General features: G+C 49.8%; 5 protein-coding genes across 5 annotated transcripts; 2 read left to right on the top strand and 3 right to left on the bottom strand.

Annotated features, from left to right (window-relative positions):
* Positions 1-25: 25 nt before the first annotated feature.
* On the bottom strand, positions 26-340 carry BKA55DRAFT_472715 (mitochondrial import inner membrane translocase subunit TIM10; the record flags this gene model as incomplete). Its single annotated transcript, XM_046186151.1, has 2 exons — positions 26-188; positions 243-340. Coding segments are annotated over 2 exons (261 nt in total), but the record flags the coding sequence as incomplete, so codon positions are not given.
* Positions 341-794: 454 nt separating this feature from the next.
* BKA55DRAFT_682521 (aldehyde dehydrogenase domain-containing protein) lies at positions 795-2,282 on the bottom strand (the record flags this gene model as incomplete). Its single annotated transcript, XM_046198361.1, has 2 exons — positions 795-1,776; positions 1,831-2,282. The coding sequence occupies 2 exons, from the start codon at positions 2,280-2,282 to the stop codon at positions 795-797; spliced, it is 1,434 nt and encodes a 477-aa protein (XP_046056198.1).
* Positions 2,283-3,017: 735 nt separating this feature from the next.
* BKA55DRAFT_682520 (uncharacterized protein) lies at positions 3,018-3,285 on the bottom strand (the record flags this gene model as incomplete). The annotated part of the gene is made up of 2 exons (XM_046198360.1): positions 3,018-3,088; positions 3,147-3,285. The coding sequence occupies 2 exons, from the start codon at positions 3,283-3,285 to the stop codon at positions 3,018-3,020; spliced, it is 210 nt and encodes a 69-aa protein (XP_046056197.1).
* Positions 3,286-4,859: 1,574 nt separating this feature from the next.
* Positions 4,860-7,540, top strand: BKA55DRAFT_548575 (uncharacterized protein). Its single transcript, XM_046191131.1, has 2 exons — positions 4,860-6,631; positions 6,736-7,540. Exons 1-2 carry the CDS (start codon positions 5,062-5,064, stop codon positions 7,059-7,061), a joined length of 1,896 nt encoding a protein of 631 aa, XP_046056196.1. The 5' UTR covers positions 4,860-5,061; the 3' UTR covers positions 7,062-7,540.
* Positions 7,541-16,936: 9,396 nt separating this feature from the next.
* BKA55DRAFT_9361 (uncharacterized protein) lies at positions 16,937-18,922 on the top strand. The gene is made up of 3 exons (XM_046201688.1): positions 16,937-17,169; positions 17,291-18,223; positions 18,275-18,922. Exons 1-3 carry the CDS (start codon positions 17,035-17,037, stop codon positions 18,761-18,763), a joined length of 1,557 nt encoding a protein of 518 aa, XP_046056195.1. The 5' UTR covers positions 16,937-17,034; the 3' UTR covers positions 18,764-18,922.
* Positions 18,923-20,427: the final 1,505 nt, after the last annotated feature.

Genomic DNA, 20,427 nt, shown 5'->3' with positions numbered 1-20,427 from the left:
ACATGCCACCACCGCCCTGCTGGTTGCCTCCGAGAGCCTGGCCCTGTTGCTGCATGATCTCGCTGACCTTCATGGATGTGTCGAGGAACTTGGCTGTGCAGCGGTCGAGGCAAACGGACTCGCCCTTGTTGAGCTCGCCCTCGCGGTAGTCGGTAGGAACACACTTCTTCTGGCAAGACTGCTGGAGACTGTGGCATTACAATTAGTATCAATGCATGTACTTGGTGAGCGCTGAGGCTTACCGGTTGTAGGTGTCGGCCATCATGCGCATCTCGCTCTCAACGGCAGCAATCTTTTGCTCCGAGGTAGGCTGAGGTCGACCCATTCCGAGGAAACTCATATTGGCGGTGTTGAGAGGGGTGGTTGCGTGGTTTGGTAATAATTGAGACGTTGTGATGGTTAAGGCTGCGTTATGACGGTGTTTTGGGACCTTGAACTGGATAATGGGAAATTTTCCACTTATCGCGGATTGGTTGATTATGTAAGGATATATTGTTGTAGTTACCCTGCACCACAACATCATGTAGCATTTCTACATAAGCTCAAGCCATAGAAAACTTGTGGTTGGTGTGTTCTAGATAGAAGTAATGCATTGATCTTGGACTAAGTTTAGAAAGGAGGAAGGAAGTGATGGGTACGACGATATTGACATGTCTCGTCATTATTTCGGAACTTCGACCAACTGTCACTCATGTCACCGACCCTTGTGTCATTACTTTACTCATACCTCAGTGTCAATTGGTATAAACTATTCTTTCATATTGCGCTATTTGGTATTATAATCATTCCATCATTTAATTCCTAAAAGTAATGTTCTTCGTGCGAGTCCACTCATCAAGGCCAGCAGATGCACCAAAACGGCCATATCCACTAGCCTTGGCTCCTCCGTGAGGTAGACCACTCTCATCATGAATACTCATATTGTTGATGTGGACAGCACCTGTCTCGATCTCGCGAGCAATGCGGAGGCCTCTCTGTAGATCAGATGTGAATACAGCAGAGCTCAAGCCGTACTCGGTATCGTTGGCGATCTTGATGGCCTCCTCCTCTGTCTCAATAGCCATCAGAGAAACTGTAGGGCCAAAGGACTCTGACTTGTAGATGTCCATTTCTGTGGTGACATCCCTCACAACGATTGGCCTCATCCGAGTCTTGCTTGACTCTTCAACATCAGGATTTCCATGAACGAGGGAAGCACCCTTAGAGATGGCATCCTTGATCAAGGCCTTGTTCTTTTCAACAGGAGCTGATGCAATAAGAATCGGTGCATCCCCCTTAGAAGAGAAAATCTGTTCGATAGTTGCTGACAGCTTCTTCTCAAATTCGTCCTTGACATTCTTGTGCACAAGGATTCTTTCGGTAGACATGCAGACTTGCCCGGAGTTCATGAACGCTCCAAGTGTGCATTGTAGCGCAGCGAGGTCGAGGTCCGCATCCTCCCAAACGATAGCCGGGGCCTTGCCACCCAACTCCAGAATAACAGGCTTCAGGTTCTCGCCTGCAAGCTTACCGATGATACGGCCAACAGGTGTACTGCCGGTAAAGTTGATCTTCTTGACTTCAGGGTGCTCAATCAATGCCGCGGTGACTGCTGCAGCATTGGCTCTCTCGTGGAAGATGACATTAAGAACACCATCAGGGAGTCCCGCCTCTCTAAAAACATCGGCAATGGCCCATAGTGTTCGAGGAGAAACCTCACTGGCCTTGAAGACCACTGTGTTACCAGCGGCCATAGGGAAAACAACAGATCTTGTGCCCAGAATATAAGGGGCGTTCCTGAATATGACATGTTAGTCAGTTCTTAGACTTATTTGGGCACGAGGAACATACCATGGCGCAATTGCTACAACGACACCATAGGGCTCTCTCAAGACGAGTGCGGTTGTGTTGGGATCCGACACAGTGGGGATTGCGCCCTCAAGTGTTCCTATGCGACCGGCAACTTCTTTCAGGTGGCTAATGCCCGTGCTGATATCGAAATCGGCCCAGGTGGCATCACTGCCAGTCTCCGCCATGGAGTACTTGCGGAGCTCATCACGCCGCTTTTCCATAATCTCGGCGGCCCTGAGAAAGAGATCCCGGCGCTCACTAGGCCTCGTCTTGCGCCATGACTTGAAAGCCTCAGCAGCAGCCTCTACAGCAGCATTGGCATCCTTGACGTCAGCGCTGTGGTAGCGGTGGACGACCTCGCCGCTCGCAGGAGACACGACATCAACAGCCCTTTCACTGGTGTGATCGCTTCCGTTGATGAGGAAAGGAACGGTGTGAAGCTTGGTTGCCATGATGAAGACAGGGTATCAAGTTTCGGATTAGAGGGTAATGTTATAGTCAAACTGGACGGGGCGACAGTTGGGCAGGGTGACGGTTTATATAGGCGGTTTAGACGAGAGAATCCCCATGAAAAGAACGTATCTTGCTAGATTTATTGTAGTCTACTATGCATCCTTGGCATACAGCAGTGCATGTGGGATAGCTTAGTTATGCGGATCGGCTCCTCCACTTGGAAGAAAGAGGTAAGAGAGGTACAGAAGGAGGAGTAGGATCCTCTAGACACTAGTCCACAGCCCCGCATAATGAATGTGGGCGACCCGCGGAATAAGGGGGGGATCCTGAATTGTGGTGTTGTTCGGCACTTTCACCGGGTTTGGATTGGAGATCGCCATTTGACAAGTAGCATGGACTAGATAGACAAAGTAGCCATGTCCGAGGCTTGTCTAGCGTGGGAAGTTACTCCAATGGCATTGGCATCCCCAATAATTTGGAATATTTGAACGAGGTTCACTTAAGGACCATAGAGGCTTTCGGAAAGGAACAAGAAGAGCCGACCACTAACGGGTATTTCCCGCCTAGCCTTAGAACATCGCTGGTTGTTGATGTCCATCAAGCCAGGGTCCTCGACTTGGACCCGAAACAGAAATGTAGGGTCGAGCTCGGAAACATGTGTCTTCGGATTTGTAAGAGGGTATAAATTATGTATCAGCCAAGTTTGAATAACGCATCTCCTGTAACAAAGGGCATTATGACTGTTGCATCGAATTTGGGTCCAGGAAAGGCTGAGAAACATCTGTTGTTCGAATACGAAGGGTTTCTAGACGCACAAAGCGTTAGAATCGTGTCTCACCACACTGTAGCCTTCGTCAACTCACCGATTTCTGGCATAGATCCTGGAATCACAAAGTGGACCTCTGATTTGAGTCGTGGAGAATGCACATCTTGGCCATGGCGTTGAGGAGCGGGCTTGAGCTGACGTTTGACCGGCTGACGAGGCTTGTCAGATTCAGACATGATGAAGAGTTCGACGAAAGGTGCTTATGATTGTTGATGAGGGATACAGGTCAGAGGGAAAAGAAGAAGAAGTGGTTTTGATGCAAAAAGCACTGATACTTAACGCAGGTATGAGAATGTTTTTTTTGGCAAGATGCATCGAGAGGAGTGTAAAGTGGAAGAGTTGAGTCTGATTGGTTCAGAGGCCCGTGTCCTTCCACTTGAAGAACAAATATCGTTATCACACTTGATGGATGGAGCAAAGTATTAATTCCGAAGTATTAGTATTAGTAAGGGACGATAACTTGCAGTGATTTCATCCTCAGAAGAAGCTGAACAGTTAATCAAGATTTCGTCTGAACCTTGGGGCTTAGATACATGGAAAGGCTGGTTCAGATTCGAGGTCATGCTGAAATACTAGGTACATTTTCACCCTCTTCTCGACTTGCAGATACCATCACTAGAAGGACAAAAATCGTATTTATATAATATTAAGAGTTTGTAAAGTGCCGAAAGCATAGTTCCCTCTTGTTTCTTCTTTTTGTTACACTCTTGTCAGTCATCATGTGATGGGATCGTGTAACTCATAAATAGGTACGAAGTGGTCACACTAATACCTAGGTATCTATCTCCTAGCGTCAGAAGTCTCGCATCGACATCCAAACAGTTCTGTGAAACTCTCTGACTTCCAAGCTTGAGATGTAGGATATTGTTCTTTCGGGCTCTCATTCAATTATATCCATACATCACAATTGTCATAACTTCCAAATCACGATCATGCCTTTCCTTACCTGAGCCTCGGCTGAGTAGTGCCTACCTCACGTGACTTTCTAGGTGACTCACCAACCAGAGACTTCAATCCCCACCGCAGGGAGTATTTTCCAGGCCTGCCCCGCTCGTCTCCAGTTTGCCAGGTCGCTCAGAAGTCGCTGCAGGAGGCAACAACGGTAAAAGAGTACCGTTTCTGTACCTTGCGGCACCTTCCCCGATAAGATTGTCGAGCGAATTACTCTTTTCGCGAAAGGACGGTGAAAAAGTTGGTAATTGGCCAGGTCAGTTAGCCACTCAGATTCGAGTCGCCTTTTTTCGCACCTTGAAACCAGCGAAAAGCAATCTTCTCCCTAACAAACAAACCCCTCTCCTCCGTAGTCGGCCTTTGCTCACGCGCATTGTCTTTGCCAACACACGAACGCGCCCACTCAGCGCCGCGACCCGAAATATCCATATCAACACCAACACCGACACCGGCCGGTCAACGAACTCCGGGTATTTGCTTTCGAAGCCTCCGATTCTTTGATTGCCCGTGCCCGTGTCTGTCTCGGCGCCGGTGCATCCTCGCATCATCCCGCCGCGTTCTTCCTTCGGGCCTCCGGCTCAGGGCATCGTCCCTATGGACGGTTCCATGATGGCTGGTGGGGCGGCCTCGATGAGTCCTACGAGTCCTGTCAGCTCCCGTCATGGTCATGGGAACAGCAATGGCACCAACAAGCGCAAGAGGAGCAGCATGGTTGGCATTGAAAGTAGCCCAGGCAGTAATATTGATGACCACGATGCTGAGCAGGAGAAGAAGCGGCAGCCTGGCGTCAAAAGGGCTTGCAACGAGTGTCGACAGCAAAAGGTGAGTCAAAGTCAGAGAAAAGTCAAAACACCATTTTACTGAACAGAATTTTCCAACAGCTCCGATGCGACGTGGTGCAAGAGCCTTTCCAAAGTTGTTCTCGGTGCAATCGCCTGAAACTAGAGTGCAAAATCGAATCAAACTTCAAAAGAGTAGGCAAAAGATCTAAGCACGCCGAGATGGAGAAGGAGATCGACCGTCTGCGTCGCAGTCTTGCTCGCGCAAAGTCTCAAGGTTTCACACCAGAAGCCGCCGACGACGATATGGACTCTCCCATCGCTGCGAGCAATCCCACCTATACTCACACTCACACCCGAAATCCTTCTTTAATGGGTTCTGACGAAGCTGTTTCGTCCCTGCTTCACCTCAAGCGCGGCGGGAACTACAACATGCCACGGTATTCACACGAGCTAGAAAATGTCAAGCTAACGGAAGAAGATGTCAACAACCTTTTCCGACAATTCTGGGCTTTCTATCATCAATTTCTGCCATTCCTCAACCCTTCACAGGCACCTGATCTCTTCTTCCAACAACATCCCCTCCTCTTCTGGTCGATTATCTCTGTTGCGGCTCGACGATATAATCCACCAAACGCAAACGATTTGCTCAGCAATCTTTCGGGGCCTCTGACACGATTCCTGTGGTCAACGATAGGAGAAGTCCCGAGCAACTACTACGTGGTCAAGGCCATGTGTCTGCTGTGCACATGGCCACTGCCCACAAGTACGACTTCGTCCGACCCTACGCACATTTTGTGTGGAGTGATGATGAAAACGGCTACTGGAATAGGTCTTCACCGGCCCAATAATATCCAAGACTTTTCCAGGGTGTCAGTTGAGTTGAACAAGGAACAACTCAATGACCGTGTGACAACATGGGCTGTTTGTAACATTGTTGCGCAGTCTGTTGGAACTGGCTATGGCCAGCCAGCGTCAACTCTCTATGACTGGACATTGGCTTCACGGGCCGGAGAAGAGAGTGTTTTCCAACTATCACGAGAGCTAGAGGCGCGGCTACAGATTGAGAGATTCTGTGACAAGGTATCGAAGGAGATGTATAGTAACGCCAGCGATCCCCGTGGCGTTGCAGGAGATGAGCACCGAGCAATGCTGATGCGTGTCTACCGTCGGGATTACGCAGAGCTGAATGCTTCTATCCTATCACAAGGGCTGGGCCCCATCGTCTCTTTGCATCTCCGGGCAGCAGCTCTTCATATGCGCCTGGCCGGTTTCTTCGACTCCAGCAAGACGCCGGGTTACATGGATGACCTGATGGGCCTATGGCGTGCCACTACCGCTTTTCTCGATGAAATTCTCGAAGTTGATCAAGCCACTAGTCCCCGGGACGGTGTTGGCGGACACTTACTTCTTCACTGCAGCAACTACATCGGACAGATGATGGTCGCCGCTGGGTTTGCCCTTCTCAAGCTCATGAGGTCGTTCTTTTCGAAGACTATAGACTTCCAGCGAGGTCGAACGCTCTTTCATCAAACGATCCGGGCTATCCGGGCTACCAGTGTTGTGAACAATGATCTTCAGTGGCGTTTGGCTGAACTCATGGTGCAGATGTGGAACGGCGCTCGACTCGAACACAATCAACATAACTTCAACAGTAACGACAACTCACCGATCCAGATGGACGACAGCCTCCAACTCAAGGTTCGATGTCGCCACAGCATGAGCCTTGTATTCGATTCAGTCTGGAGGTGGAGGGAGGACTTCCAGGCATCGGGGCGAGGTACTATAGACTGTAGGTCATCCCCATTCTCCCTTTGTTTTGGTGAAGGCCCCTGAGTAGAGCATGTCTTGATTTGTCTTGTGCAAATATTGCAAGAATGCTAATACAGACAACAGCTGCCAAACAACCGACAAATCCAGATTCGGCTAATGAGTCTTCAGCATCATCAACACACATGGACAGCACCCTCGTACCGTCGCACACCCTGCCGCCTTCGAGTCTGCTCAACACCAACAACACTCACAATAGCAACCCCAACTCGAACGGCGCCCTGACACCCGGAGCCACAGGACTCTCAGCTGTATCGTCAGCTCATAGTATGATGGCAGGTGTCAGCTACGGGGATGCAGCCAACTACGATTTCTTCGACCCCCAGCACTGGATGTTGGACGGCCTACTTGACTTTAACTACTCATATGTGCCTCCCTTGGAAGGCGCCTAGGAACGTGATCAACAGCAATGGTACTATGAGTGAGAGGTGCATTAGACATGCATAGTTTTGAGCAATTTTCTCTTTCTTAAACTGGCGTGAGTTTCGGCACTGTAACGGAGCATCATAAACCAGCGGCGAGATCTTTTCTTCCTTTTCAACTGAAGCGAGCCCGCTCCTTTGCTGACACCAGATCTGCGCACGGGTTCATTTTCCTTTTCTTCTCTTGGGTTTTGTACTCTTTGCATTGTGATTAATCTGAGACTGTTGAGCCAGGGAGGGTCTGTTCAACTATTGCGTTTCCATACCGGGATGAGCTCATTGAGGAATAAAATGGAAGTTGGAAGTGGTAAACGGTAGTCTACGTGTAATTATGCAGTATGACGAGATGTTCAGAGAGCAATACAGACAAGCAATAATCATCATACTTGTTGTCCGCGTACTTCGAGGAGACCCGGATATTATTGCCCAAGCCGCATAATGTGAATAAGTTGATCCTACAAAACATCATCAGAACATGATCTCGTCATTCAAAACATCTCGTATCGTAGCTCAAATTTAATTCTTCTGACCCATAGTTAGAAGCGAGTATTTATTTTGATGAGTATTGGGATCAGCAAAGCTAAGTTTCTACTGTTTCTGATGATTTCTCGAGACTTTGTACTGTTTCCTTTCTCGTGGATCGAAACAAGCTCAGAGGGACTTTTGCAACTTGGACAGCAGAATCTCGAACAGAGACTTGATAGCCCATGAATATTCTCAGGCAGAAATACATACCCCCATCAAGTATAGGCCGAGGCAAAGGGCTAAGCGAGTTAGAAGTCGTCTCTGACCCATGCCATTTTACATTCATAATACGGATACCATGGCGAGAGCGAGGTTGCAGGGAAACGGAGACGCGGGGACTTGATCCGTGAGCCGAGTCTAATTGAAGTTACGGTGACATTGACGTTGACAAGCGACAGACAACAACAGCCAGGTCCAGGTCCAGGTCCAGGGCGAGGGAGGACAGGGATCGGAGCATTCTGTCGTTCTGTTCTCAATGGCACGTACCATTATGTGCCCTATGGGGCACCATAACTGCGTTCGTTGACGAGAAGCCGAACCACGAGGAGGGGGACTGGAACTGGAGCTGCACTTCTGCCTCAGCCTGCCTTGATGTTTCAAACAAATAGTACCTGTATGACTCGGCTCACCGATTTCAGCCTGGAGAGGCAATCACCGAAAATGCATGCAGCTCATCAACACAGAATCCCGGCTCTTGGAGGTTGATTCGCAGCCATCAGTCGCATCTGCCGCCATTATCGAGCTAGTGTGGCGATACGATTGAGGACAGTGAATGCTATTGTAGAATCCTTGATCCCTCGCCAAGGACTTGGGTCAAATTTGGCGTTTCTCGGCGTTGACGAGTCCATTGTTGGTTGCGTGATGTTGATCCTGATTCGACTTCCGTTAGAGAGCAAGGAACAATAGAACAATCTATGCCACAGCCGTTCGCCCTCTCTTTATTTCCGAATGCCTCATCCATCGGGAAGGAAGTTGCCGTGGCGTTTTCGGTGGTGCTCTTGACGTTTAAAAGCTAATAAGTTTTGGATTCAAGAATGCAAAAGGGACTGTTTTAGGCATCGATGACATCAAGTCAGTAATGGCTGATGTCGATTGAATAGACGCCGTCTTGAGGATGGATTCCACGAGAAACAAACCCTTGGAGCCGGTAATGGCCATGGCCATGCCTAAGACGAATACATTCCTTGCTTACCATCGTGATTCGAAACATTGCATTGTCCCGAAAACGCCTCGTCAAAGCAGCACATCGAGTCTCTCCGCAAAGCTTAGAAAGTCTCGGCAATCAGGCAATTCATTCATCGACGATAGAGTTGGAATAACGCCTCGCAGTGGAGATGATATGACATATGTCGTCAAGTAAAGTATATGGCCGCATTTTCAGGCCGGCAGTGCCCTGTTTGACCTGTTCTGCAGACCCATGGCCGCATGAAACGGGAACGGCTGGGCGCCTTGGTGCGCGGCAGAAGACAAACCATATACCTGGATTAAGCGCCCCCAGACGACAAGAGTTGGTTGAAAACTAACTCATAACGATGCCGTTATTGTTAGTTTCGAATTCAGTTCGGTAAGGCACTCTCAGCAGGCTATGTAAAGCAATGCGGGCGATGCTTGAGCCAACTTTCTAGAACCTGAAGAATGGCGGCTCCGGATATTCTTTTCCAGTCTTGAATTCACTATTGAGATTCCATTGCAGGGATGCTGAAGGCAGTGGGCAATGAGCCAAGTCGGCACCGTGAGCATTCATCGACGAGAAACAAGGGCATCCGGAGATCGAAACCAGTATCAGTGTCAGTATCTGAACCGAAGACGAGTCACTTACTCTTTAGGGCTGGAGCGGACCCTTGAAGGAAGAACCACGTCAAGTTTGACCCCTGGTAGTTATTCTGTTCTGACTCTGACTCTGATAAAACACAACCAACAGAGGCACAACCAACAACCAACAACAACACGCCCCCTCCTAGCCCCAGCCAGTACAGTACTTGCGCCCTGTGCCCGCTCGTGAAACTCGCCATCGATCTGCGCTAGGATAAGCCTTCCAGCCTGTAGCAGAGCAATGTTGAGCCCAGCCCATCCCAGTTTAACCCAGTTTGCTTTATTTAAAGAATGCAAGATTCGGCAAGCCGTTAGACGGCGCTTCAAGTGCCGGGAGTCACTCGCTAACCCACTCTGAAATATCTATTCTCTTGAGCATAGATGCTTGCAACTGCTGCATCTTCTGCCTGTGCGCAGCCAATTCCGAAAGTGGCGTCTCGTCCTCCAATTTCCCTTCAAGAACACCATCTTGAGATACGGAAAATGCCAATCATGACCACATTTTCAGAGCACAGGCTCCATGACTCCGTAATTTGGCTTATTGCGGTACCATAGTTCCCTCTTATTAGAGCCTGAAATCAAAGAGGAAGATCCTGCTCCCCACGAGGGCTTGAGCCAACCCCTGGCCTGGAGAAACTGGAGACTTGTCACATATGTGGATAGAGTCAGTACCTTACTCTGCCTATGTCTGTAGAAGCCCGGCCTTAATAATAAAACAGTAGCTCACGTTGTTGAGGCCATTTTGGGTTAAGAATCACATTGTAATTTTCAGGAGTATTCGTCGAGTACTTTTGGTGCTTCTTGAATTTCAGGCTCTGGAAAACGATGCCATCACTGTAACTCCATGCTATATGCATAGAGGCGTAAGAAGAAAGATGGCTGAAATGATCGAACGGCCTGGGATTCTGCTTCCTCATCACCAATGACTGGTAAAGAGGGACATGCCAGCAGGCTATCTTTCAGGCCAACATGAAGTCCGTGCTACAGCGAGCAAGCAGCTATATCGGTGACGTATATCAATAAAGTGATTGGTACAAGTTCCTTTTCAAGTTGGACGAACTACTTGAATCGAGATTGTCTTGCTTTCCTCTGAGTAGCCCAAATGCTCAGCTCTCGCAGTAACCACCGAGAAGACTGATATGGAAATAGACTGTGCTTGAAGCAACTACAACAAAGGTCTCTATATTCACCTTTTGATATGAAGGAGAGACTTGAATATACGCTAGAAGCCATGATAGAACCTTGTAGCAAGTGTTTGTCCTAGTACAGTGGTGGCCGATAGCTGCACACGCTTTGGCGCCCTTGACACAAAGTAAAAGGCAAATAAGCTCTAGCTATTCACGTATCGGCAAAGCCGACGGCTAGTCTCAGTTGATTCGGTCGATTTGAGAACATAGAGCAGTGCTTCCAAACCAAATAGAGCGCGCTGGAGACATGGCACTTGCGAGCTAGGGCTTGGTCGATGTCAAGAACAATAGGTAGCCACAATCAGCTGTTCGCTTGGCAGAGGTGCAAAGATTCCTATTGACACCCAAAAGAAGATGTCGGGTCTGCTTGTTGCGGGCGTATCCAAGTGTTGCGGTTACAAGATGATGTATGGGAGCGTACGTACCCCTGCCGAGCAGAACATAAGTGCCATAGCAGTATGGAGGGGAATTGGATCCCTTGTACTTGTTACTGCGCATGCCGTAGGTCTGCGCCGTACGCAGTATGTTGGCACTGAATGACATGCTCTGCAATTGACCGTGATGCAAACAAGTCGAAGCATCGGGCCGTAGGCATGCGCAATCATGGCAAAAGATGGGTGGATGGAACATCCGGAACCCCACGAGATTGGCTTCTGATGAGGGAGTGTGCTTTGTTCCTTAACGATGATCGCCCGATAGATGATAAGATGAGATGGGTTGCCAAGAAAAGACGAGGGAGGGGTTTAGGGGCGTCGCCTTGTGCATGTGCTTGCTACGAAAGGCAACGCTAAAATCCGGCCTAGTAACAAATTGAAAACGTCTTTCTGCCGGGGCTTGAGCAATGAATGTAAAGCCGGGCATTGGCAAGGTACACCCTAGCGAGAGCCATGTCACAGCGGGGGGGCCGCCATCCATTGCAGACGGACGGATATGTACGGCACCACACCTGTTTATGGATGGTTGTCTCAACGCTGATGAGCCGTGTCATCACCTGCCTCTTCTGCTCGCAACGTACGAGTAACAAACACGTTATCTGGTCCCGAATGTCTGGTACCGCTCACTCTGCATGAGCATGCGTGTGATTCGAAATATGACTGGGAGAAGGGGGGGGGGGGGGGGGGGGCGGGTCGGACAGAAATGCGACCCTAGGGACCGACATATACGAACTTTTGAGTTGAAATATGAGACGTCAAAAACGCGGCTAAGCCTGCGAACAAGGCGGAATACTCGCGGCAAATACTCCCGTGCTCGTCGGAAATATCGTAACAAACATGCCTCGGTAGTGTCGACATGTTTGTTGTGTTGTAAGTGGGAGGGGGTGATCATCCAACCTGACGCGACAAGAGCGCTTAGAGTGGACTTGGACGAGTCAGATGTACCTCGAAAAAGCCAGTGAATCGAGCAATCTCCCGCAAAACTTTCCCATTCAGGCCAAAGTATGTCCGCGTTAAGAGTCCCGGCAGTTGGGTAAATGAGATGGAGACGTTTGAAACCGGAAACAAAATCAAGAGTATCAGTGACACCACGCTAGAGCGGAGATAACCAAACAGGGTGGCCCTTGATTCTTGAGGGCCGAGAGCGAGAGTCCTTGAGCAATACATGTCTGCCCGTTGAAATCCAACAGGATTCCGGGGTTCTGAGATCACGGGAAAGAGGCAAAGCAACTGCTGAAACCCACAAAGCCAAGCTTGGTGAAACGGTGGAGCAGGGCGGAGCGTTTTCACTGCCTTGAAGCATGGGAAAGGAAGCCCGCGATGCAGTGTAGAAAGTATTTTAGGCAGAATACCTCAATGACCATGTCCTGTAGACACATGGCGTGACAAGGCTGTGCTATCTTTGACATCCGTGACGTTAGATCCGAGAATGGATCTGCAGGAACCCTCAAACCAAAACCCCAGATCTGGCGGCAGCGGCGTGCGATGGGATGGGGGCGATGTTGGCAGCAAGTTCAGCGTTAATAACAGATGAGATACCTATAGCACACAAGCGAGGGAGACTATGCCCGGGGGCCTGATCCGTCCAGGCCGGCACTTGGCTTGTGATAATGAGTGAACCGTCCATGTAAATGCTGGAGGTATCATGATATGGCACATGCATCCGAAAGAAATCGGCAAGACTCCAATGTTGTATTCTGGAGTAACATAAGTTTAGACCAATCTTAGGCCAAGACTTCCAGCATCTCATAATGAATTTGTCAAAACGTAGTCTAACTCTATAAAACAAAGAGACAATGGAGCCTCTTCGCTGGGATGTGGAGAAGGTTGCTCTCACTGTAACGCAGAATAGGAAAGAGAAAGGCCGCCAAAAATCGGTGAGTGAATTGGTAATGGGTTGTCGGTACGAGAAGGCCGAAGTTGGTGGAATGAAAAGGGTTTGAGTGATTCTGATGGATGATGTGAGGTAAGAAATCAGAGGAGCAATCAATGTGCAAGGAGCAAAGAGCATGGAGCATGGGGGGCGTGCAGGGACCAGACAGGCCCAGCGTTGAGTTGGCAGGATCTTCGCTTGCAGTCAAGCCGCTGTCCAATGACAGCCAACCGCATGGTAAACGCGCGCGTACTCGCTATACCGCATTTAGCAAAGCGTGCGAGCCCGGAGCTTTCACCCATTGGCTCCGGTGCCATCATCAGGCAGGAGCAAGGGCTGAACATTTGAGCCACCAATGGCTGTCTCGATCATAGCAGCCTCGACCCACTATAGGTCAAGGACCTCCCCTGCTCGGGCCATACTTCTTTGGGAAGACGAGTAACCTCACAGGGATTGATGCCTGCTTAGCATGGTCCCGACAGTCTGGTAAGCTAAGCTTTTTAGTGCCATCACTAGTTTGCGGCACAGAGTGCTGAATGGCCGGCAGCGGGGCCGCATTTCTGCACCAAAGCGGGCCACCCTCTAACTCCGATACCCCTGTCATCTCTCAAGCGCCGCGAGGCGCATGCCATGTTATGTTATGGGTTGCATATTGAGCAGGGCAAGTGGGTTTAAACTTGCTATTAGACAATTAGTCGTGTCTTTGTGATCATTGCTTTGCCATCCTAGATACGTACAGTATGAATCGTGACGTGTAGACACTGCGTTAGGTGTATGACCATGCCCAGCCAGCCTCGAAATTGAATCGAGTTGGAGCTGAAACTGGTTGAGTCAGGTAACCGGGATACTGTCGGCTTCAGAGCATCATAATCCCCGTTGCTTTTTCTTCGTCCACTCGTCTTCAAGAACCCTGCAGTAGGTAACGGATAATTGATTAAAGAAGCTCATCTTAGCTGAAGCGAGCCCTATGTACATATGTATTTTCTGTCGCTGCTTGTCTGAACGTTGCTGATGCTGAACAGCGGCGTCATTGCTCCAGGCCGGGTGGCATCCGCGGACCAGGGGAAGACTAGACAAGGCAAGTCAGGACAAGCCACCTGTGGGAACTATAAGGCACTGTAAACTGTACAGTACAGTACGTACAGTTATAGCTTCCGATCCATGTGTCACGGTAGAACGTCGTCAATTTATAACCCCCAGGGGGGGCACGAGGCGGCCTTTTAAGGCTAACACTACCGTCCATTTTGCGGCGAGGTTCACATTTCAACGTCTTCGCGCTACACGCGGTCCTATCATGGTCCCAGGTAGCGCGCGTATGAGATCAAGCTTGTTGTTGGTCATAGAGTTCCTTCTTGTTGTTGCGCCAAAGGGCATCATCCAACCGACCGATATCATAGACCTGTAACTGTTTCATGGGTGGTTAATTGACTGACAGAATCTTCAGCATGTGCGCAAGCCATCCAATGTAATGTAATGCAATGCAATGCTCCGCTCAATTCTCTCTCCCTCCCTCCCTCCCTCCCACACATGACAATGACAAGGCAATCTGCCGGCGAGTGCCAAGCAAAGTGGTGGAGTCGCTGGGATCTGTCTAAGCTGTTGCTGGTATGGTCACTTTGTTTTCTGCCATGTCGTCTTTTTTGGGCCTTTTCGTCTTCCATCTCCGTTTCCGTCTCCGACGCCGTTCCGCTTTCGCTTTTGTTTTCGCTGCTTATTGACCAGCAAATTGAGATGGATTCGAGGCTAAGAAGAAGAGCAGAAATAGAGCGAAATCCGTTCTGTACCTCTTCTTCTATGTTGGCTGAGTTGTTTGGCTGTGCTGGCCTGGCTTGGCCCGGCCAGACCTCACCCAGCCCCAAATGCGCTCCCACAGCAGATCCCTGCTCCCACTTTAGATCATCGCGTCTTTTCTTATTCTCTCGAGTCTTGACTCTCTGTATTCCGCCCTCCTCCTCCACTAACATCCCAGTACCGTGCGGGACGTCACTGGCGCACCATTTCCTTCAAAGCTGCCGATCTTCAGATCGATGGACGCCAAACGGCCCGCACAGAATTAGAAGCTCCCGCGTTCCTGTACCTGTTCCTGCTGACAGCCCTTGTTGCTATCCGTCATGCATTATTGTCGTCCCAGCTCTGACAACGTGGTCAGATAAACCCAAAGCGGCCTTGTTAACTCAACGAACGGCTCATGTCTGTGAAGATGATGAGAAACTCATCAATCAAAAGCACAGCTCCTGGATGTCGTCCTTCAGGTAGCGTAACCTGGTCCAGCTTCCCACCTTTCTGATTGTCTCTTCCCTCTTCAAAGGCAGACCAGACACAAAGGGTCCTTGGCCACTCTTGTCCCCACCTTGCTGCGTTTCCTATCGCTCACATATTTTTCTCTTTTGCGTACCTGGTCAGTGGTCGCTGGCCCATGCCATCATCTATTGCCAAGGCCCAGGTTTAGGCCCAGGTCCCCGTTCTTTTTATTCTCTTCGGGCATTACTGAGTTCTCGTCCCCGTTAGCTCAGCCTGGCTTTTTAGTTTGGCAGAGACCTACCTACTTCTCTTCAGCTTGTCTCGCCTTTCCCCCTCTGGACATCCGTCTTTCTTTAGGCTACTCGTGTCGACCCTCCATTTTAGTACGTATACGCTGACGGCGCAGCGGCAGCTCATGATGTCTTTGCCCTCCTATATTATAGTTGCGGTTTCGAATAGTCAGTTTGTTTTGCTCTCCGATTTTGTGCTGTATTTTCCTCCATCATTGTCAATCCAACGCAGACCTCATAGGTCGGCTCCGGGTGGGATGAGAATCGAGTCAAGTCGAGTTGAGCCGTAATCTCCTCATCACTTGCTAGACTGATAACCAGAGATTGCCATTACATACTCTATCCAGACTGTCGGATAGAAGACTGCTCCAGACCGTATATGCGAGGCGGTGGTCGTGTGAAGGGTTTGCCTGGTGGAAAAAGTTCCAAGCATCCTTGAACTGACGAAAGAGTGATGGCCTGGTGAAATCGAAGAAGCGTCCGAAGAAACATCCGACTCTTTTCGGTGTTGTTTTCAATCCATTTTCCCATACCATCTCATCGTCTCACACCCATAACGTACTGAAGATGGATGTGATGAATGGAGGGATGGCAGAACCCCCGGGGGCAACACCCCCCCGGCCCCATATTCATTCGTTTTCCACGCCCACGCCCATATCCACGCCAAAGTAAAAGCCAAATCCAACGCCACTCCCACTCCCACGCACACCCTTGAAGCCGCGATGGTCGCGATGATTCCCCTCCATCCGTTAAGCCATCCCAGTGTCATCTCCACGGGCATACCATGCACGTCCTCTGTTCTGCCCTTAGTCTTTCTCTATTTCCAACCCGTTTCGTTCGCTGCTTTAGACCCCTCGGCGGCTATTGTTATGCACGACAGCTCGAGTATCTTGGCAAGGCGGAGGATACTGAGCCCCGAGCCCTCATAGCTTGAGCCCTCCACTTCCTAGGTTCAAGGCAATGCCAGACCGTACCCATACTGTACTTGGGGCTTGATCCCTCTGCTTGACACCCCCAGTCCTTCCCCATTTGCCCCTGGCACCGAGCTCGTCCATAGCTTCCTGGCTTGCCAAAAGAACCGCTCTCAAGAATGTCCTGGTACTTCGTTACTGCTGTCTCTTAGACTGACCTCGATGTACATCAAACCTACATACACTCCAACGATCTGCACTCCACTGCTCTTCATCTCCAAACACCATTTATACAAAGCGGCCGGCCCGTCTGTGACCCCACAAGGCTCTGTTTCCCTTCAACTCATCCTTCCTGCCCTTGTACTCACTTGGCTTCGATCTTTGACCACCCAGGTCTTCAAAAAGCGGCCACGGCCAGAAAAGGCTGAATCGTCTTGCACCTCCTTCTTCCATATCTGCCTCGCCAGGTCTTGAAGCCTTCTTGAAGCATCTTGGTTTCTAGTCATAAATGTGCCATTATCAGTCTCGGTCTGAATCTTGAACTTGCAGCCACAGCATTAACAGCTCCCCACCACTCACAGAAGCATCCATTTCTGTTATTTAGCCCCGCCTATAACATAAGCCAACCGATTTGGACTGCGATTGTCCAATCCCCCAACCTGATACCCACATGATCATGGTCGAGCAGCAGTATATTGCCCCAGGTCTACCCCAGCCGGACGGTCTTTCGGGAGCTCCCAGTTTACACGACTCAATTCCAACAACTGAGACTTCCCCTTACCACGATCTGACATCCTACTCATCTGTAAGTCGAACTTCATTTTGGAGTGGACGTGAACCTGGCAAAGTCTTGTCTAGCGCTGTCATAGATCTGAAGCTCTGATCCCAATAGTTTTTTTTTGTAAAACTGACGCTTGTTCTCGCAGGTTTCTTCACCTTTCAACAGCATTTCTGGCCAGTGCGATCCAAATCTCTTAACTCCTATCTCAGTCGTAGGATCTCCTCCTTTGCACGGGGTGTCAAAGATTGCATCCCAATATCCTCCCCCTCCAAGCACACCTAACCAACAACCTAGCCCTCCTGGGAGTTCCAGGATGTATCATCAGCAGCAGTGGGCAGGGCAATTTGACGTTAATAACCAATCCCCACAAGCGAGTTCACCCATGACCTCTCAAGCTCCGGTCGCTGGAGGGGAGTTCCTTCATGCCAATTATGTCCACGATGGACGTCGAACCCCCGGACCCCCAGAGCCCTATATGGGAGCCTTTGGTGTCTCAAACGGACCAGAGCCACAACCTATGAGCAACCCTTATTACGTCAACATGGGACCTCCAGTTGAGCATCAGGACCACATCATGATACGGGACAATCATCATATTCCAATGGGCATCCATCATCGCGAAATGGCTCCCGCTCCTCTTCTGGGCGAGCCTCATCCACCTCAGTACCGTCGAAGAAGCCCAGAAGAGACAGGGCTGCACGGATTATCTTCCGACGTTCCACGCTCCATGACTGGATCCCCTCGTCGAAGATCTGCCTTGCACGCCCCTGGCCGAGTCAAAAAGCGCACAACTAAGCGGTCAGGAGCCTCTAGAAGTGCAGCCGCTGAAGAACCTGTCGACGAGCACAAGAATTGCTTCGGAGAAGAGGTTCCGCCAACACTCAAGAGTACCTGTCCCGATGAGGAGCGCTGCATATTTGAATCTCGCTGGGAGCACCGCAACCAAAAGGGGCAAGATATGTGGGAGAGCATCCAGAGCGACTATAAAAATCGTTTCCAAAAGTGCCCCGGTAAGGAAATGCTTCAGATGAAGTTCAAACGAGGCCGATCCAAGTACATTGAGTGGCTGCCCAGAGATGTGAGTCATTCTGGCTTCAGAACCCCGAGGACTTTGCTGACTAATTTTTAGGAGGACTTGCTTCGAGAGGCTTGGAAGATCGTCGAGAAAAGTCGTTACCAGATGGTTCTCGAGACATTCCACGAATTAGGGGGTTCTCGAAACATGCGATTGAACGCCAGCGACATAGAAGTCAAAGTCGTTAACGACCTGAAGCTTGAGGAGGGGATTTACATGGAGTCCTATGGGGACCTCAATATCAGAAGGCGACGCAGGTCGGTTCAAACAAGGAAGCGCACTGGCCGCGGTGATGAGCACGATGAGATGATGAGCGTCGGGTCCCACAACACTCATGAAGACGAGGTTATCAACCAGGTGCATGGCCTTCCCAATATCAAGATGGAAGAAGATGGCCCTGGAGGCCACATGATGAGCGCACATATGTGGGACCAACAAATGAAGCTGGAACCGGGAGCAATGCCACAACAAAACGATCGCATGCAACCCTTGATGAGATTGAGCCCAACACAGACGATGTATGGAGGACGGAGAGGGTCGTGAAAACAGGAGGCTTCCGACTCAATTTCGGGAATGGCATTATAGACAACTTCATCTTCTCAACGAAGAGCCCCTCATTTTTTTTGTATTTTCCATATAAGAGTCCTTTCATATACCCCAAGGAATTGTTCAAGATAGAGAGCTTCAGGAAGAACCCGACATCTTTGCATAAGAAGGAATTCTGCGTCGTGTCTCCCCAGTGCTCTTGTAGTATCTATCCATGTCCTCACTACTTCTGAAGATATTGCCGAGTTTGCGAGGGTAATTGTGTTGGCGGGCGGGAAGTCAAGTGACTTGAGTGGCTTCACACAAAATCCGGGGTCAAACTTTTTGAGATAACGTCTGGTTAGGTGCTTTTAAGATTGGCGATTTTGGAATGGACAAGATGGCGTGTTTCGCTGCCACGAAAGCAAGGGGGGGATGCGAAAGACCTGGAAAGACTGAGAAAGGGGGCGGAGCGTGAGTGAGACAACACATAGCTCGTATTGACAAACTTGTCCTTGCTTGTAGACCCGACAGTTTGGAAAATTGCGCTTCAAGTAAATTTGATTCTCGCTGCAACTTGCATGTAATTGGGTTCAGGTTGGCAAGGATTCGGGGTGCACTCGGAAGCCGGGAGGGTGTCGAGACAAGCTTGACGGGGTCTTGAGCCTAAACTAGTGGCCCCGTTCGCGGACACCCTAACCTAGCCGCCAGGGATCCAGGTTTCTAGCCCCCGATGCAGATCACGCCGTTTGACAGTTCGGCAATGTCAGGCCTCAGACGAGACCGGTAACTGGTTGGCGGCTTGCCTATGCCTGACCACCACAGTTAGAATAGTACAAATGACAGTGATACAGCATAGTATTGTAGAAGTTTATATTAGGGTAATAGAAACCAAAGGGAGGTTTTACCGATAATGGCAGAAGTCAAACCAGCCGGGGTCGTGGCAGTAGAAGCAAACGGATCTTGTGAAGTTAGTCAAGTCTGGGAGGACAAAGCTCCCCAGTTCAGAATGAGAAGGCTTGTCAAGGCAACAAAACCCGATTTTTCAGTTGTTCTGATTCGGCAATTTGACCTGCCAATTAAGGGTATGGTTGATCTGGTTTGTTGACACGACCATAGGGACTTATAGAAACGTGGTGAGAGAGCTTCCAAGTTTCCATTGTTGGAAGGGCCAGCGATTGTTCGACACGAGACTCTGGCAAGTTATATTGCGCTCCGAAAGAAAGCAAAGTAGCAACGCAACAGTAGTTGAAATGCGTTGTGGGAGTGAAACAACAAGATGTCGTGGAGTTGCAACAGGAAGCTGTGCAAGATACTGATTCCAGGGTCTTGCTTCACAGTGAAGCCACACCATAGGGATTGTATGGCGGAGACGGAATATTGCAGCAGTGTTACCGGACTAGAAGCAAGTATCATTTGAGGGAGAGCGCAACTGCACGTTCATGCCGGACCTCGCTGTCCATCGCATCTCCAGGGTCCTTGACTTGCTATAGTAACCAGATATAGCCTAGGTCAAGGCTCAGCGGAAAAGAAGATCCCGATGATGCGCTAGGAGTTACTAGCAGTCCGCGTGGCTTGCCGTTAACAATGAATCCATCCTGTGGTGGAGGATCTTCAAAGGAACTCAAGTGGGGACTGATCTGTTTCTGTTTCTCTGAGCACAGACGGGACAGGCGTATGTT

The sequence above is a fragment of the Fusarium redolens genome (assembly GCF_020744475.1).
Source record: "Fusarium redolens strain MPI-CAGE-AT-0023 chromosome Unknown BKA55scaffold_1, whole genome shotgun sequence".
Taxonomy (NCBI): domain Eukaryota; kingdom Fungi; phylum Ascomycota; class Sordariomycetes; order Hypocreales; family Nectriaceae; genus Fusarium; species Fusarium redolens.
Note: the sequence above shows the minus strand (reverse complement) of the source record. Positions and strands in the feature narration are given on the sequence as shown.

Coding starts and splice junctions, on each gene's coding strand:
- BKA55DRAFT_548575 (XM_046191131.1), top strand. CDS start 5,062: ATGGAGAAGGAGATCGACCGTCTGCGTCGCAGTCTTGCTCGCGCAAAG. Junction 6,632..6,735: donor GGGGCGAGGTACTATAGACT/GTAGGTCATCCC, acceptor TACAGACAACAG/CTGCCAAACAACCGACAAAT.
- BKA55DRAFT_9361 (XM_046201688.1), top strand. CDS start 17,035: ATGATCATGGTCGAGCAGCAGTATATTGCCCCAGGTCTACCCCAGCCG. Junction 17,170..17,290: donor ATCTGACATCCTACTCATCT/GTAAGTCGAACT, acceptor TTGTTCTCGCAG/GTTTCTTCACCTTTCAACAG. Junction 18,224..18,274: donor TTGAGTGGCTGCCCAGAGAT/GTGAGTCATTCT, acceptor ACTAATTTTTAG/GAGGACTTGCTTCGAGAGGC.